Source organism: Chenopodium quinoa, unplaced genomic scaffold (genome assembly GCF_001683475.1).
Source record: "Chenopodium quinoa cultivar QQ74 unplaced genomic scaffold, ASM168347v1, whole genome shotgun sequence".
Taxonomy (NCBI): Eukaryota; Viridiplantae; Streptophyta; class Magnoliopsida; order Caryophyllales; family Amaranthaceae; genus Chenopodium; species Chenopodium quinoa.
In genome coordinates, this window is record NW_018742815.1 from 273279 (window position 1) to 289530 (window position 16252).

A 16252-nucleotide genomic window follows, 5' to 3' on the forward strand; every position below is an offset into this window, starting at 1 on the left:
ATTACATTACATATTGCGTAGCAAACAAGCATCTATTATTTTGATTTAATTTTCCTAAAATATAACCACTATTTTTATAAATATAAGATTATTAGTTAATGAATTCATTCCATCAATCCAAACAATAATAAACAGTATTTTCTTCCAATTCTCTTTGCCCTAAAATTTTTTCCCTTTCTTTTTCGTGAAGAGTTTCATACAGTTAGAAGAACCAAGGATAGATTTCTTAAAGAAATTGGCTTAATTAAAATTACCCTACTTACCCATCTTTGAATGAACCGGGAAGAAGATTCAAGGTGTAAAATTTGTGAAATTACTGAGATCATACTTTACCAAATCCAAAGACATTAATGTTACAGCAAAATCTTGGTTTCTTGCAAGACAAACACCCTCAAATCATAAAAAACAAATACATTAGCAAATAGAAAGAGTACTACAAAACCTCTAATTAAGTCAAAATTCGTTAAAGGAGCAAATGCAAGGAGCACTACTACTGCGCATTTAATTAGAACTTTCGGCACTTCATCGTTGCTACGTAAAGGTGTTGTTACTAAGGCTGTCGGGGATAAAGAAATCGTCACAAAGGCTACTGGGCGCGCTATATTGTCAAGTGACCTTGAGAAGATGAGACACAACCGAGACTATTCTTTCTTATTCGATGCAAATTGAAGGTGATGAAGATGATCATTAATCAAGGTTGTAATTTGTTTAATTTGAAGTTTAATGTACGATAGATATATCCAAATCTTTATGTTACGCAAGCAATAGTTTGGTATAGACATCTACTTCAATATGTATATTATTCTACTAGATTAACCAATTGTTCACTTTAATATTAGTTTCATGTAATAATCTTATCGTCTGTATATCTTTGATTTACTCAATCAAGATTATTGGTTTCCTTGAATTATTTCTTCCATCAATAGTATATGTGTATTCTCTTTACTTGATGGTATAGGTCCTAAGCAGGGGCGAAGCCAGGATTTTAAAGCTTTGGGAGCCGACTAATACTTTAATAAAAAAATTAATGTAAACATAATTGGATACTCTAATTTTACCAACAAAAACAAAAAATTAACATACATATCAATCTTGATGATATACAAACACTTCCTCTATTCTTCTTGCATATATGCCTAGATTTATTAAGACAAGCATCATAATATATTTCGTTAGCCATCAATATATCTAATTAAGTATAAACATTACCAAAAAAAGAAAGAAAAAAAAAACCATACGAAGTATAAATAAATTGAGATGATGAATCTAATAAGATAATTTTTAATTATATTGTATCTTATTTATAAATAGGAAATAACAAACAAAGTAGCTTAGGTGAATAAGGGGAAAAAATTAAATGGATCGTCTAAAAAAGTTTAGCAACGAGTAAACTAATCCTAGTATTTAATCCTTAAATCTTAGCAATTAACATATAAAGAAGAATTTTACAAATTATTATACAAAATTAAGAAAATAAAATAAATTTATTAATTAAGTAGTGAAACAAATCAACAATGATGATGGCAAGCCTTAAGTATATGTGAATAAATAACAAGAATATTATTTATAGTAAATATTTATAGGGGACAACAGTTAAAATAATTACAAACTTTTAAATAAAACGGATGTTCAGTAAATTACTGAACATCCGCTATAAAGTAACAATAAAATGTGCAAAAGTTACACTAAAACGCACAAAAGTTACCCTGACATATATAAGAGTTATTTATGCTTCATTGAAAAATTTGACAAAAGTGACACTAAATCTGACAAAAGTGTACCCGATATACAGTAAATTACTGAAAATCGGGTGTATACAAAAGTTTTCCTAAAATAATAAACCATAAAATTGGGCCATGGGGGCCGGGCCTCCATCCACCCCCCATGTAGCTTCGCCCTTGGTCCTAAGGCACGCTTGCACTATGGCTGTCTTGAATTTCGTATTTTAATTTGCTTCATGATTTTGGAATATCAGTGTGTTAATTCGAACCGAAATCATCTAGTTTTGTCTAATTTGAGATCAAGTCAAGAATATTGGTTCAAATGCTGGTACGTTGTTATTCTATTTGATTATCACGCAATATTTTATTTGTAAATCAAAGATGAATTGGCATCAAAAGGTTTAAAAAGAACAAAATCCCAATGCTTAATTATCATAAACTTCTGTGACCAATTTATTTTATTGTAAGTACACATCAATATCAATAACTTATACTAAAGGCAAAATCAGGAATGACACTTGTCATTTACTGGTTAAAAAATTTCCCGCTTTTTTTCCCTATAACATATATTGGAAAATTAAATCTAATTGTTCTAAACATTTATGTGATAATTTTATTTAAAAAAAACCTATTACTCACTAAAAATATATTTAAAAAGTTGATTAAGGAAAACTAATTATCCTAAAGTAAAATGAACTCAAATAAATTTTCACATTATGCCGATCAAAGTGTGTCAAAAATTTATGGACAAATGTATATGACTTCGTATATGCATGGGTACTAACCTAATTACCTAAGCTAATAATTTAATTTTCTTATATAAAACGTTATATCTTCTAAGTTTCTATTACTATAGATTTTTTTTTAATACAATCCAATTCAATAATCTTTACATTTAATTTAAGTTATTTTGTTACAAATAAATTTTCTGGATAAATTATTGTTGAATTAACACCATATTTATTATTTATTTATGGTAAAATTTAATTATGACCGTGCATGGTACGGGAATTAACCTAGTTATTAAATAAAGGGCAAATACAAGTTTGTCTGCTAGATAAATGAATTTTTGTTAATTTGATGGTATTTTGTAAATATATTGAAAAAGCGTAGTCATTTATTCAGTATTTTTAGTAAGCTATCCAATTACGGTTTACAACTTGCTTTTTACATAAAGTAAAGGAGATTAATAAGATATCCCATACATAAGTAAACACAAAATATATATGAAAGAAGAAAGCATGGTTCCTTTAGAATGAAGCTACTTATTAGAATACATCAAGAATAACAATTATCCAAACTGTGCCAGAGTAAGATTTAAACATATTTGATTGCAATACACAGTCTTATGAGAGTGAGGGATAACTCAAATGTTTAAAGATTGATTCTCATCACTCGCGCTAACTTGTGACTCTCTAAAAAAAAACCGTCGCGAGGTTTAGATATTTGTTTAGGGTATTTTTACCCTAGACACGTGGACCAATGAGAGGTCGCCACGTGTCGAGCTTAGGATGGCCCATGTGGCTCAACATCCTCTTGACACTTGGTGCCCTCAGATATGTTTCCAAAATGGCGGCCTTCAAAGGCCCAGATTCCTAAGTGCGCCGTAAAACGGCGCAGCCCACTAAAATCTAGGTCAAGTGACCTAGGTATGGGCGCATTTTCCAACGACCCTATAAATAGGGAGATATTTCCCCACTTTGGGGGACAGATTGAATCATTAATTACACCCTTATTCTCTTACATCAGAGAAAGACCTGAGTTTGGAACCCGAGCAGATACCCACCTAAATTTTCGTTTTCTCTATTCCGTTTCAAGTTACTGACTTGTGCGTCGGAGGCGGAGCGCCACCCAATCGGTGTCTCCGTTTGTTTTGCAGGTACAGCTCACTGCGGATCAGTCTTCGTGTTGTAACTCTCCCAAGGGACAAAAACACCAAAACAATATTCATTGTAGGGATGGCTCTTTCTCCTTTTGTATAGTATTAGAAGAAAAGAGCTCACATAATTCCGGCTCTTCTTGCATAGAAGCTTTTAGCGTAGTCATGGGCTACAATCGACTATAATAACATAAAAGATATATAGACCGTGTTAATATGTTTGTCTAAAATCCTAGCCATTTATTTTGTAAAAAATAAATAAATTAAAAGAGTACATCTATGTTTAAATAAGTACACGTACTATTAATGTCATGTTTTCTTTGGCTAAATGAACATGAATTAATAATTTATGTAATTCGATTTTTTTTTTTTTTTTGAAAACATGTAATTCGATTTATTCTTTTCACGTTTAAGGCTGTGTATTTCTATCTCTTTGTGAAAGTGTAGAGTACGTACCGTAGCAATAGAAATCCTTTCCTTTTCCTTATCAATCACAACTTTGTGCACCACACTCTTCAGTTTGCCATTACTCATCATCTGCATACTCCACATTTTCTTAATCAGTTTCTTAATTATTTCGTACTATTTGATACGTGTATATATGTGTATATATGTATGTGTTAGAGTTTTCCGTTTCTATGCAACCTAATACGTGTACATGCCTTGAATATAAATTATAATAGAGCTAGTTAAAACATAAAAGGACTATTATCGCGGTAATTAAAAACCATAATCAAAATAAAGTACGTTCCTCCAACTGGTCACCAATATTGATAAAAAGAGTGTTAGGAACAATTGGAACTTTAAACCATTGGCCATCTTTGAGAGCTTGTAAACCTTCAACTTGTTTGTCTTGTTGGAGAATGGTAACGACTGTCCCATCCGAATGTGGTTTAAGGCCTATAACGCGTTCTGGTGTTGAACATGGCGGATAATAATTGAATCTTGTGAACAAGTTCATGGCCTCGTCATCTCCACACTCTTTCAAAAAGCTGTCTTCATCCAACTCCACTGATTTCGCAATCGCCTTTAAGAGAGATTTTGTTACTCTCCTCACTTCCACTGCGTACTCCTCCAATGTTTCCCTGCAATATGATCATATATACATGTTTATCATCATCATCATGTAGCTTTGACTTTTGTGCTATATCATACATTATATGAGAAATTTGTGAATATGATCTTTTAAGTGTTCACCTTTTTTCTAAAGGACCTTTTAAGTGAAAAGTTGTGAAAAATGACCTTTTAAGTTCTATAATTTTTTTAGGAGTCGTTGGGTAAGTTTTTCAGGTGCCTACGTCAGAGCTCCGGCATTGACTTTCACGTGTTACTATGTGACTTATAAAAAAATTAAAATTTTCGGTAGAGAAAGAAAGAGCAGGGGGGAAAATGAAAGAGGTAGTTTGAATAGGAGGAAAATTTGAAGGAATTTTTTTTAACTAACACGTGAAAATCAACGTCAGAGTTCTAGCGTTGACCATCCAAAAAACTCACCCAAATACCTCTAAAAACAAAATATAACTTTAAAGGTCCTTTTTTCACAACTTTTCACTTAAAAGATCATTTTACAAAAAGTCGACTACTTAAAAAGTCCTTTTTCACATATTTCTCTATATTATATACTCGTAGTATATGATTGTACGAAGAAAATGAAAATGTCACCTGAAATTTGGAATATATTCAGGCCAAAAGTTGAAATTGCGGTGATCAAGAGGGTAAACTCTGAGATGCAGTCTATCATTCCAGTTGTAATTCTGACACTCAGAAATTGTATCGCCTCCATAACCTTCAAACCAGTCCAATGTTCTGTTGTGCTTCTGTTTTTGTTCCAATGGTAGACCAAAGAATTCCTTCCCGACTTCACGGATTTTATCTAGTAATGAACTAGCCAACCCATGATTGATAAGCTGAAATATAAAAACATCAGCAAGCCGTGAAATAATTATTCTGATGACAGCAAGCAATCTGACAGCTAGAAGAAGAAAAAGCTTAAGCTGAAGGTTGAGGCCCAGGAATATACCATAAGCTTAAGCTGATGGTTGAGGCCCAGGATTATGTTATTATAACTCTATCACTGATGACAGCTAGAAGAAAAATACATGGTATGGCTAATAGTGATCAAAACAAACCTGTAAGCAACCCCATGAATTAAGAACAGAACGAAGTTTTTGCAGTTCTTGTTCGTGTTGGGTTGATGATGCATTTGAAAGTAGGCCAAGATCGATTGATGGAGTCACCATGTATTCGATCTCAGAGTGATTATTATTACTCGTATTATCATCTGATATATTTGAAAGTTGTTGGATTTTGTAAGTTTCGGGAACATCTTTTTCTGTTGTAGATTTGATCAATTCTTGAATTGGTTTAGATGGTATTGCAAGATTCATAGGAGAAATAGATGAAACACCCATTTTGCTTAATTGCAGAGTTTTAAGATGAATATACTTAGAAAATACAGATGATAATGATTAGATTATGATGATAGTAAATTGGATATATATATGTTTTTTACATAGAAGTCTTCATATGTACATAAGTGATACAAATGATTGAAAGACTAGTTAACAAGTAACAACCAACTAATTAATGGCCTATCTAGGGGTGTACAAAAATTGGCCCGGACCTGAAACCGGACCTGAACCGACCTGAACCGGACCGGACCTGACCCGGACCTGTTGATTCAGGTCCGGTCCCGGTTCTTAAAAATCCAGGTTCCCGGTCCCGGTCCGGACCCGGTCCAAACCCGGGGTTTTCAGGTCCGGACCTGAAACCCGGGAAATCGTAATTAAAAAAAAAAAAAAAAAAAAAAAAAAATCTGATTCTCTCAGGAGCCTCCCTCAATCTCTTTCATATTTTTAAGTTCTAACCCTAACTCCCTAAGCCCAAACTCTCAGCCTCCCTCAATCTCAACTTCTCAACGCGGCTGTCCGGCTGTCCCAACTCGCTCCGGCCACCGCCCACTGCCGACACCTCCCTCATTCTCTCAGGCGATGCACACCGATAATATCTGGTAAGTATTTGCTTATAATTTTGGTATTTTTAATTCGAAATAATAAATTAAGTGTGAGAATTTATATGTTTATTCTTGTTTCAAATTTTCAATTGCTTTTAATGATTGTTTGATGTTTGCATGTTGAATTTCTTATTTTTAGTTCATCTCTTTCGAATTTCTGTTTTTTTTTTTTGGTTTTTTTGAGTTTAGGGTTCATTAGAATTAAGAAGTTTAGGGTTTAGGGTTCAAGTGCGAAATTTAGTTCAAAATTTTGTGTTTATTATGATTATTAAGATTAATTTAGTGCGAAAATTTGTGTGGTAGGGTGGGTTGGGGTGGGGTTATGGTGGGGTTACGGTGGTACGGTTCTGGTGTGTGGGGGTTAAGGGTTAAGGGGTGGCAGTGGGGTGGGGTGGGGTGGGTTGGGGTGGTGAGCTGGGGTTTTTGGGATGGCTGGATGGAAAATTGTGAATGTTGATGGGGTTGTCGGGAGTGGAGATGGGGTTTTCGTGGTGGCTGGTAGGGTCACCGAGAGTGGAGATGGGTTTTCGGGGTGGCTGGGTGGTGTTTTGGATTGGAGGGGGTTTTGGAGTGGTTGAAAGGAGTCAGGGCAATGTTGGTTCTGTTTCGGAGCGTGTAGGGGTTTTTTGTGGATTGAGAAATTGGGTTGGATTGGTGTTTGGCTCGATTCATTTGGAGCAAGGTTAAATGTGTACTGTTGGTTCCGATTGTGATTTCCTCCTTTTCAAAGGTGAGAAGGATGGAGTAGCAAACTCACGGGGTCTTTTGTTGGATTGAATGTTCTGGGGTTGAGGTGGGTCGATGGTTTTGAAAAAACTCTTGAGATTCACTGTGGTTGTTCTAAATTTTTCAGTTCTCTTTAGGCCAATATTCATGTTTGAGAGATTCTGGGCAAGCAATATAGCAGACTTACATAACCCACTCTTGTCAACCAAAAAAGGAACAGACATATAAGGATTCAAAGAGAAAGTATCTGCTTATGGCCAACTCTATTACACCTAGAGCACAAAATAAACAAATTCTCATATCTGAGTAGCTGATTTGATCAAGGATGGCCATTGGTGAGACATTTCTGTCAGCATTTCTGCAGGTGTTGTTTGAGCAGATGCTGTAAACTGGAGGGAAGAAGTTCTTGAAGCTGATTGGCGGATTTGATCTGCCCAAAACTATCAATAAATGGAAAACGCAACTTACTGTGTTGGAAGCTCTGTTGGAGGATGCTGAGCTGCAGCAGTTTCACAGCAAACCTGTCAAGTTATGGCTAAATGATCTCCAAGATTTAGCTTACGACATGGAGGATATCTTGGATCATTTCGCAATTGAAGCCCAGCGTTACGAGTTGGAAAAGGCGGAGGAAGATCAAGATCAAGATGATCACTCTCACCAAGGGATTCTAGACAATATGGTTTGTGCTGCTACCTTGCTAATTTTACTTTTCTCCCTAATTGCGATAATACTAGTTAGAATATTAGATACTAGTTTTTGTAAAAAAAAAAAAAAAAAAAAAAGATTGAATAAGGAGTCTTTTACAGAAGAAGAAGAAGAAGAGCAGTGTTTTACCTGTTCTCAGGCTGAGTTACCATCATATGCCATATCATTTGAAGCGTGTCTTTGCTTATTGTTCTGTGTTTCCAAAAGATTACAAGTTCAAAGAGATGGAAGTTGTCTTACTATGGATGCCTCAGGGCTTCCTGCCAGAAACCCAAATTGAAAGTATGGAAGATATGGGCCACAAATACCTTAATGACTTAAGATTATGTAATTTTATGAGTTTTCGTGGACTTATTTGTATTTTCGGTGGACTCATTTGTATTTTTGGTGTTTGAGAATCGGGACTTTATAGACTTTATGTAGTTTTCGGTGGACACAAGTATTTTTGGTATTTTTGGTTTGTATGTAATTATTAAATTATGCAACAGGTCTAAAAATCACAAAACAGGTCCATATGCAGGTCCAACAGGTTTTGTATTAAAAAAAAAAAACGAAAAAGACACAAAACAGGTCCATTCAGGTCCAAACCCGGACCGGACCTGATTTTTCAGGTCTGGCCCGGAACCGGACCTGTTAATTCAGGTCCGGTCCCCGGTCCTCATAATTACCCAATTCAGGTCCCCGGTCCAAACAGGTCCGGTCCAGGTCCGGTCCGGTTTTGGACCGGTGTACACCCGCCTATCTCACGTTTATTTATTTTTTAATATTTTTTTAATATTTTTTTTTTAGGCAAGCTGATATGATTAATTAAACCTTAGTTGATCAATAATACATAGAAAATTTTCATAATTTTATTTCATTACGATTTAATTAAGGTCTAGTGGCGACTTAAAATAAAATGTGGGAAAACATGTGAGGCAATTTGTTTGAATTTTTTTAAACATGCTGAGTGTTTTTCAACTTCTACAAGCTAAGTAATGTCACTAATATGTAATCATATACGTAGTAGTATAATAAGCTATTGCTATGACTAGTGTGTACTTAGGAAGTTAGTTCCCTAGCAGTTAGGGTTAGTAATAATCTACTATATGTACTGATAATGTACGTAGTATCACTAGTGAGATTGTATGAAAGGTCCAGCTTATAACGATTCTAATTTCAAGTTAGTCAATACATGCATTTTTTTAAACACTAATACATTTATTGTGAATGTGTAAAGATTTAAGATTTGATATAAAATAAGTACAGTTTGAGATGAATCTAATAAAATTAAATTTTAAGTACATGAAAATTTTATCTATAAGTATAAATCATCAATGTTAATCAAAAGAGAAGTATATGAATGGAATATTTGTGTACAACTACTTGATTTTTTGCTCTTTTGTGAGCAACTACCCATTTTTATTCAAAAAGCTGGGAATGGGGTTAATTGGGGTAGGAATGGAGTTAACTAGGGTGGGAAGTGTAGGGGAATATAGGTACTACGCAGCGGAAATAAACATGAATCATATTCATATAGCACCTAACCAAGGATCTCATGCATAACATATAAAGAGTAAGAATTATACCTTTGAAGCGTGATTCCACTAGCAATCGAGCAAGAACAAGGGAGACAAAGAACCTCAAACGTGATTCCTCTACTTGGTCCACAGGCATGGATTAAGACCTCCACTAATGCTAGTTAGTCGCGATCGAACTCTTCAATCGACTTTCTACGGAGAAGTATGAGCAACGAACTAGTCACGAACCACCGCGAGCACCACAGGGGTGGACGGCCGCAAGTCCAAGGGGGGGAGAGGGGTGCCGTGAGAGAGAGAGGGGGAGATGAGGGTTTTGGGACTTGGTTGCCTTGATTCACAATTCACTGTAAGTTAATTGTGACTCCTATATTTTACAACCCTAGGCATGAATCTTATTTATAGATCATATCCATAAATAAGAGTCCATGACCAAGCCCAATTCCTAATCCCAATCAAACTACACTAGCCCAATCATATTCATGATTAGTTAAATACTCATATAAGGCCCAATAATGGGCCTCTTACTTGCTTAACCCAATACCTTTGTGTGTGACCTCATAGGATCCATTCTAGCGGGCTTTGGGCTATTTTACTAGCCCAAAGATCATCTCTCATAGTCTAGCAACAGATGATGACGCCCCAAGAGAACGAACTTATTATCTCCATAATAGTGATCCTTGATATATCTAGCTATTGCACTTATTGAAGACATAACTCCTTCAATCTCCCACTTGTCTGAGACATGTGCGCAATATTCAAATTCCTTAAGGCAATGTGTGTCGATTTGATAATATGATTGCATCCCATGTCGTGATCATATTAGTCCACAAATCTTTTCTTGAAAACTGAGTGAGAATTAAAAAATAAATGGTTACTGTGTAATCCATTTGAGCACGGCCATGCATTTTCTGAATTCTCCCTCTTCAAGGGGCCAAGACATATTCCTAATTAAATAGGTAGACTCAATTCAATCTTGTGGTAATCAAAGCTCCCACTCAATTTCTGAAATAACCGGGAAACACCCTTTATAATCTCCAGTTACGGGCAGACGTTTGAGTGTACCACAGCCATAACATCCATTGAATGAAATAAATGTTCCACTCATGTCAAAGGAATCCACTAATATATCCGGAAGCTCTATACTTGAACTTCAAAGTAGATCTATAGTTCGATCATGCATCATTCATGCATATCCATGTGATTGACCGAGCCTCACTATGCTCCTATAGCCCATGAAACTGCGCTATCCAATCAATCTTACATGCTAGTCCATTATTAGAAATCATTTATGTCCAATTTAATGACTCTAAACTAGGAACTTAAATAATATATGGATTTTGTTCACCTGTGGGGTTTCATTCACCAGGTCATCAACCTGATGAGCCCATCAATCCATAATTATTTTGGACATTTTATTTAATATTGAAAACCATCATTAAATAAGAGAAATAATAAAATTTCTGATTAAACATAATTCTGCAAATGAGTGTATTACATATGTAACTTATTTTTCTCCAAAAATAAATACAACTTCTAATTACATCATTTGCTTCAATCCAGCTTCACTAGCATGTTTCTCATGCTTAGGTAGTGGAAGGGGTTTAGTAAGTGGATCAACGATATTCTCATCCGTATGAACTTTGCACATCTTCACATCTCCTCTGTTAACGATTTCTCGAATGAGGTGATACTTCCTCTCAACATGTTTGGATTTGAAGTGTGACCTAGGCTCCTTTGATTGAGCAATGGTGCCATTGTTGTCACAATACAATTCAATTCCTTTTTGAGCACTTGGTACGATATCCAGCTCAGTTAGGAATTTCTATATCCAAACTGCTTCCTTAGCTGCTTCAACAGCAGCCAAATACTCTGATTCTGTCGTAGAGTCTGCGATAGTGCTTTGCTTCGAACTCTTCCAGCTCACTGCTCCTCCATTCAGACAGAAAATGTGCCTAGACTGTGATCTAAAGTCATCCCTGTCTATTTGGAAACTCGCATCCGTATAACCTTTGACAACCAACTCATCTTCGCCACCATAAACTAGAAGCATTCCTTTCGTTCTTCTCAAGTACTTAAGGATGTTCTTGGCAGCTGTCCAGTGTGCATCACCTGGATTTGCCTGAAACCTGCTACACATGCTTAGAGCAAATGCAACATCCGGCCTCGTACAAATCATGGCATACATTATCGATCCTATTGCAGAAGCATAAGGAGTGATAGCCATACGTCTCATCTCATCCGGCATAACCGGACATTGAGATTTATTGAGCGTAATGCCATGAGACATGGGGATAAATCCTCTCTTGGAGTTTGTCATCTCAAACCTGTCAAGAACCTTATCAATATAAGTCTCTTGACTTAGTCCAATCATCCTTCGAGACCTGTCTCGATGGATCTTGATTCCCAAAATGTACTCGGCGTTACCCAAGTCCTTCATGGAAAAACAACTCTTCAACCATTCCTTGACTGACTCAAGCATTGGTATGTCATTTCCCATGAGTAGTATGTCATCTACATACAAGACTAGGAAAACTATGTTGCTCCCACTAGACTTCTTGTATACATAAGGTTCCTCTTCACTTTTAAGAAAATCAAACTGTTTGATTGCTTCATCAAAACGAAGATTCCAACTCCTGGATGCTTGCTTCAATCATAAATGGATTTCTGAAGTTTGCATACCTTACTAGGATTTTCTGGATCCTCAAAACCCTCAGGTTGTGTTATATACACTTCCTCCGTCAAGAACCCATTCAAGAAGGAGGTTTTGACATCCATCTGCCAAATTTTGTAATTGAAAAATGCAGCAATCGGTAGAAGAATCCAAATGGACTTAAGCATGGCTACTGGGGAAAAGGTCTCATCATAGTCAATACCATGAATCTGTCTGTATCCTTTCGCAACCAGTCTTGCCTTATGGATGTAGGCATTTCCATCCTTGTCTGTTTTAATTTTGTAAATCCATTTGCAACCAATAGGTTTTACCTCATCAGGCAAGTCAACTAGGGTCCAAACTATTTCAGACTTCATGGCCTCAAGCCATTTATCTGAGTTGGGGCTCGCCAAAGCTTGCTTGTAGGTTGTAGGTTCTTCATTCTCCAATAAGAAGATTTCGGAATCCTCAGTTATCAGAACTTCAACAAACTGTTTGTTTTTTATTCTGGCAGACCTACGTGGGGTAGGAGCAACAATAGAAATATTCTCTCCAACTCCTTGAAGATTTTCGCATGAACTAGGTTCAAGTGGGACGATAGGAGTCTCGCTAGTCGAATTAGCTCGCTCCGACGCATGATTAATCGACTCATGCGCCCTCGCCTCTAATGTGGTGTTATACATCCATTTGTTGCTCGTCTCGAATTTCTTCGAGAACCACTTTACTCCCACTTGGCTTTCTAGACAGGAATTCCTTTTCTAGAAAGACATCATCGCGAGCAACAAACACTTTGTTATCTTCGCGATTGTAGAAGTAATACCCTTTTGTTTCTTTTGGATAGCCCACAAAGAAACACTTGTCTGATTTAGGTTGTAGTTTATCACCTTGTAAACGTTTTACATAGGCTTCACATCCCCAAATCTTGAGAAAAGACAACTTTGGAGCTCTTCCATTCCACATCTCATATGGAGTCTTTTCAAATGCTTTGGACGGGCTTCTGTTTAGTATTCTAGCAGCTGCTTCTAATGCATATCCCCAAAATGATATGTGAAGATCAGTAAAGCTCATCATGGACCTCACCGTATCAAGTAAAGTCATGTTCCTCCTTTCTAACACACCATTCAACTGTGGCGTTCCTGGAGGAGTTAACTGTGAAATTATTCCGCAATTAATCAGATGTTCATCAAATTCTTGGGTTAAATATTCACCACCACGATCTGATCGTAATGCTTTAATCGTCTTCCCAAGTTGGTTTTGTACCTCATTCTGGAATTCTTTGAACTTTTCAAAGGATTCCGATTTGTTCTTCATTAAGTAGATATAACCATATCTACTTAAATCACTAGTAAAAGTAATGAAGTAGTTAAACCCACCCCTTGCTTTTGAACTCATTGGTCCACACACATCCGTATGTATGAGTCCAAAAAGATCACTAGCTCTTTCACCTATACCCGTGAAGGGTGACTTAGTCATTTTCCCAAGCAAGCATGACTCACAATTTTCAAATGATTCATAATCAAATGAAGAGAGAAGTCCATCCTTGTGTAATTTCTGGATGCGCTTTTGGTTGATGTGACCAAGCCTACAATGCCATAGGTAAGTTGGGTTTGAACCATATGTTTTCTGCCTTTTATGATCAATATTGTAGACATGGGTTGTATATTCTAATACATACAAACCATTAATTAATTTGGCGTTAGCATATAACATACTTTCTTTTGAAATAAAACAACACTTGTCTCTTATTTCAAATGAAAATCCTTCAGAATCTAAAACAGGAACTGAAATAATGTTTTTAGTTATTGTTGGTATATAATAACAGTTATTAAGCACCAAAATAAGTCCAGAGGGAAGTCTTAAGTGATAGCTTCCAATATCAAGTGCATCAACTTTTGCTCCATTTCCTACTCGAAGCGTTACTTCCCCTTTTGCTAACTTCTTACTTTCTTTCAAGCCCTGCACGTTATTAACGATATGAGCACCACATCCGGTATCAAATACCCAAGTGGAAGATGAAGTAAGATTAATTTCTACAACGAAAACATCAAGTAACTGTTTACCTTCCGTTTTCACTGGTGCATAGTGGGGACACCCTGGTGTATGGCATGGCCAAGTACCGCAAAAGAAGCATTCGCTTCCTCTCCTCTTCAGGAACTCCTCAGCATGGTTAAGCAACAGATTGATCAATGTCACCGAAGATCCCTCATCATTATGAGTGAGCTTGACAATGTCAAAACCATCATGGAGTGAGAACAAAATAATATCATGAGCAGAGTCATCATCGATCGGTTTCCCAAGGACATCCATTTGATTGAACATTTCAATCAATTCCCTTACATGGGCCCTTACTGACTGAACAGGCATGAATCTTTTAGCCATTATCTTACAATGAACATTGTAAGCATCATACCTTACACTGTCAGTCCAGGAATAGTAAATATGAGGGATCGAGTTAACGACCTCTCTTACATTTTGATCATTTATGCCTCCACTTCCTAATGCTCCAATGCCACCTCGACAGATGGCACGAAGACATTTGTACAATATGGTTAGCTCATAGTACCTGAATCTTCTTTTCCAACAAGTTGGAATAGATTCTAAAATGAGCTTTCTGAATTTCTCTGCAGCTGAAACAATTTCAGCATGCCTTTCAGCTCCATACTTTTCTGTGTATTTGCTCTTAACAGGAATGTATAAACGAGATTCAAGCCCATGGCTTGTGAGAACATTTCTCAACTCCTTTTCCCATTCCCTGAAGTTTTTGAGATTCAGCCTTAAGTTAAGTTTCATTGGTAAAATTGTGTTGTCGTATAAGTTATTCATCTACAAACAAAAACAAACGAGGCAAAATTCAATAATTATGTTTAATAAACTTTTAAAGTACCATAAGCGATTATAAAACTGGTAACTTTAAAACATTCATTCAATTTAATTGATCCCTATTGAATAGAATGATTCCAAGATCCTTTATTTGTGCTATAATTAACCGGACTGAGGCCCTACCATCAAACATTGCATTTTCAAGGTGAGTAAACTCTTTATTGATTACAACTCTTTGTAATTCTTGGTTGAATAATTACCCATCACATGTTTAATTATTACCATTAGCTTCAAGGTTCTAAACTCTTTAGGTAACCTTGTTGAGTATAACCAATTAAAAGTGTAAAACGTGATTTACCCCCACTCCCCTAAGATATAGTATGACACCCAGCTGAGGCATGACCTGCCATAAATATCGAAGGTTTCATCGGGTTTTTAATTGGAAAAGCAACCTCAATATTACTGGGACCTAGATTCATTATGTTGTGATTATTTAGTGAACTCTAGCGCATCATTAGACAACATAAATAAAATCTAACATGCATAATCTACTAATGCATAAATAAAACATGACATAGTATGGCCCCTTAATCCTAAGAAAACTAATAAAGAAAAAGCTCCCACTTGAACCTTCATGGATCTCATTCATCTTGCTCCTTTGGGCCTCCACTCTATGGATTCTTGGATTAACTGCAACCTGTAATACTATTCTATTCTATCTACTACTTAAATAAAATAAAATAAATTACAAAAATACTTAACGGTACGCAGACCGTATTTAGATTACAAAAATACAAAACGATGCGCAGATCGTATTTAGAATCTATGGGCCATACTAGTCTATATAGCAATATATATAACATCATATATTATAAAATTCCATATAATAAATCACTCATCATGCTTTCCTAAACTACAACATCGAATGTTCACAGTAAAGGAAACATGGCTCCTAAAATATCTCATATTTTAATTAATTAATTACTGTAATTAGATAATATCATATATTATTCATAACCAATTATAAAATATCATATATTTTAATTAAGGTATGAGATATAATCAAATCTTATTTTAATTATGGAAGATAAATCATATTTATTTTCCATGATTATCCTAACTTTTAGGAGATTCTATCCTAATTACTTGTCAATCACATATTTTAAATCAATTAATATCCTAAAATAATTATGGGATAATCATATTATTTAATCAATT

General features: G+C 35.6%; 1 protein-coding gene and 1 long non-coding RNA gene across 2 annotated transcripts; both read right to left on the reverse strand.

The window, feature by feature from the left end:
* Positions 1-3720: 3720 nt before the first annotated feature.
* On the reverse strand, positions 3721-6011 carry LOC110725374 (protein SRG1-like). The gene is made up of 5 exons (XM_021904861.1): positions 5730-6011; positions 5263-5507; positions 4359-4685; positions 4057-4144; positions 3721-3780 (listed from the first exon to the last, which is right to left on the reverse strand). The coding sequence occupies exons 1-5, from the start codon at positions 6009-6011 to the stop codon at positions 3721-3723; spliced, it is 1002 nt and encodes a 333-aa protein (XP_021760553.1).
* A 762-nt stretch (positions 6012-6773) lies between these two features.
* LOC110725550 lies at positions 6774-8441 on the reverse strand. Its single transcript, XR_002512189.1, has 2 exons — positions 8174-8441; positions 6774-8054 (listed from the first exon to the last, which is right to left on the reverse strand). It is a non-coding gene; the product is annotated as an uncharacterized LOC110725550 (long non-coding RNA).
* Positions 8442-16252: the final 7811 nt, after the last annotated feature.

Excerpts from the sequence above, each read along its gene's own strand:
- LOC110725374 (XM_021904861.1), bottom strand. The coding sequence starts at position 6,011 with ATGGGTGTTTCATCTATTTCTCCTATGAATCTTGCAATACCATCTAAA. Across the intron at positions 5,508-5,729 it reads ATTCATGGGGTTGCTTACAG|CTTATCAATCATGGGTTGGC; the intron begins GTTTGTTTTGAT and ends TTTATATTTCAG. Across the intron at positions 4,145-4,358 it reads TTTATCAATATTGGTGACCA|TATGCAGATGATGAGTAATG; the intron begins GTTGGAGGAACG and ends GAAAATGTGGAG.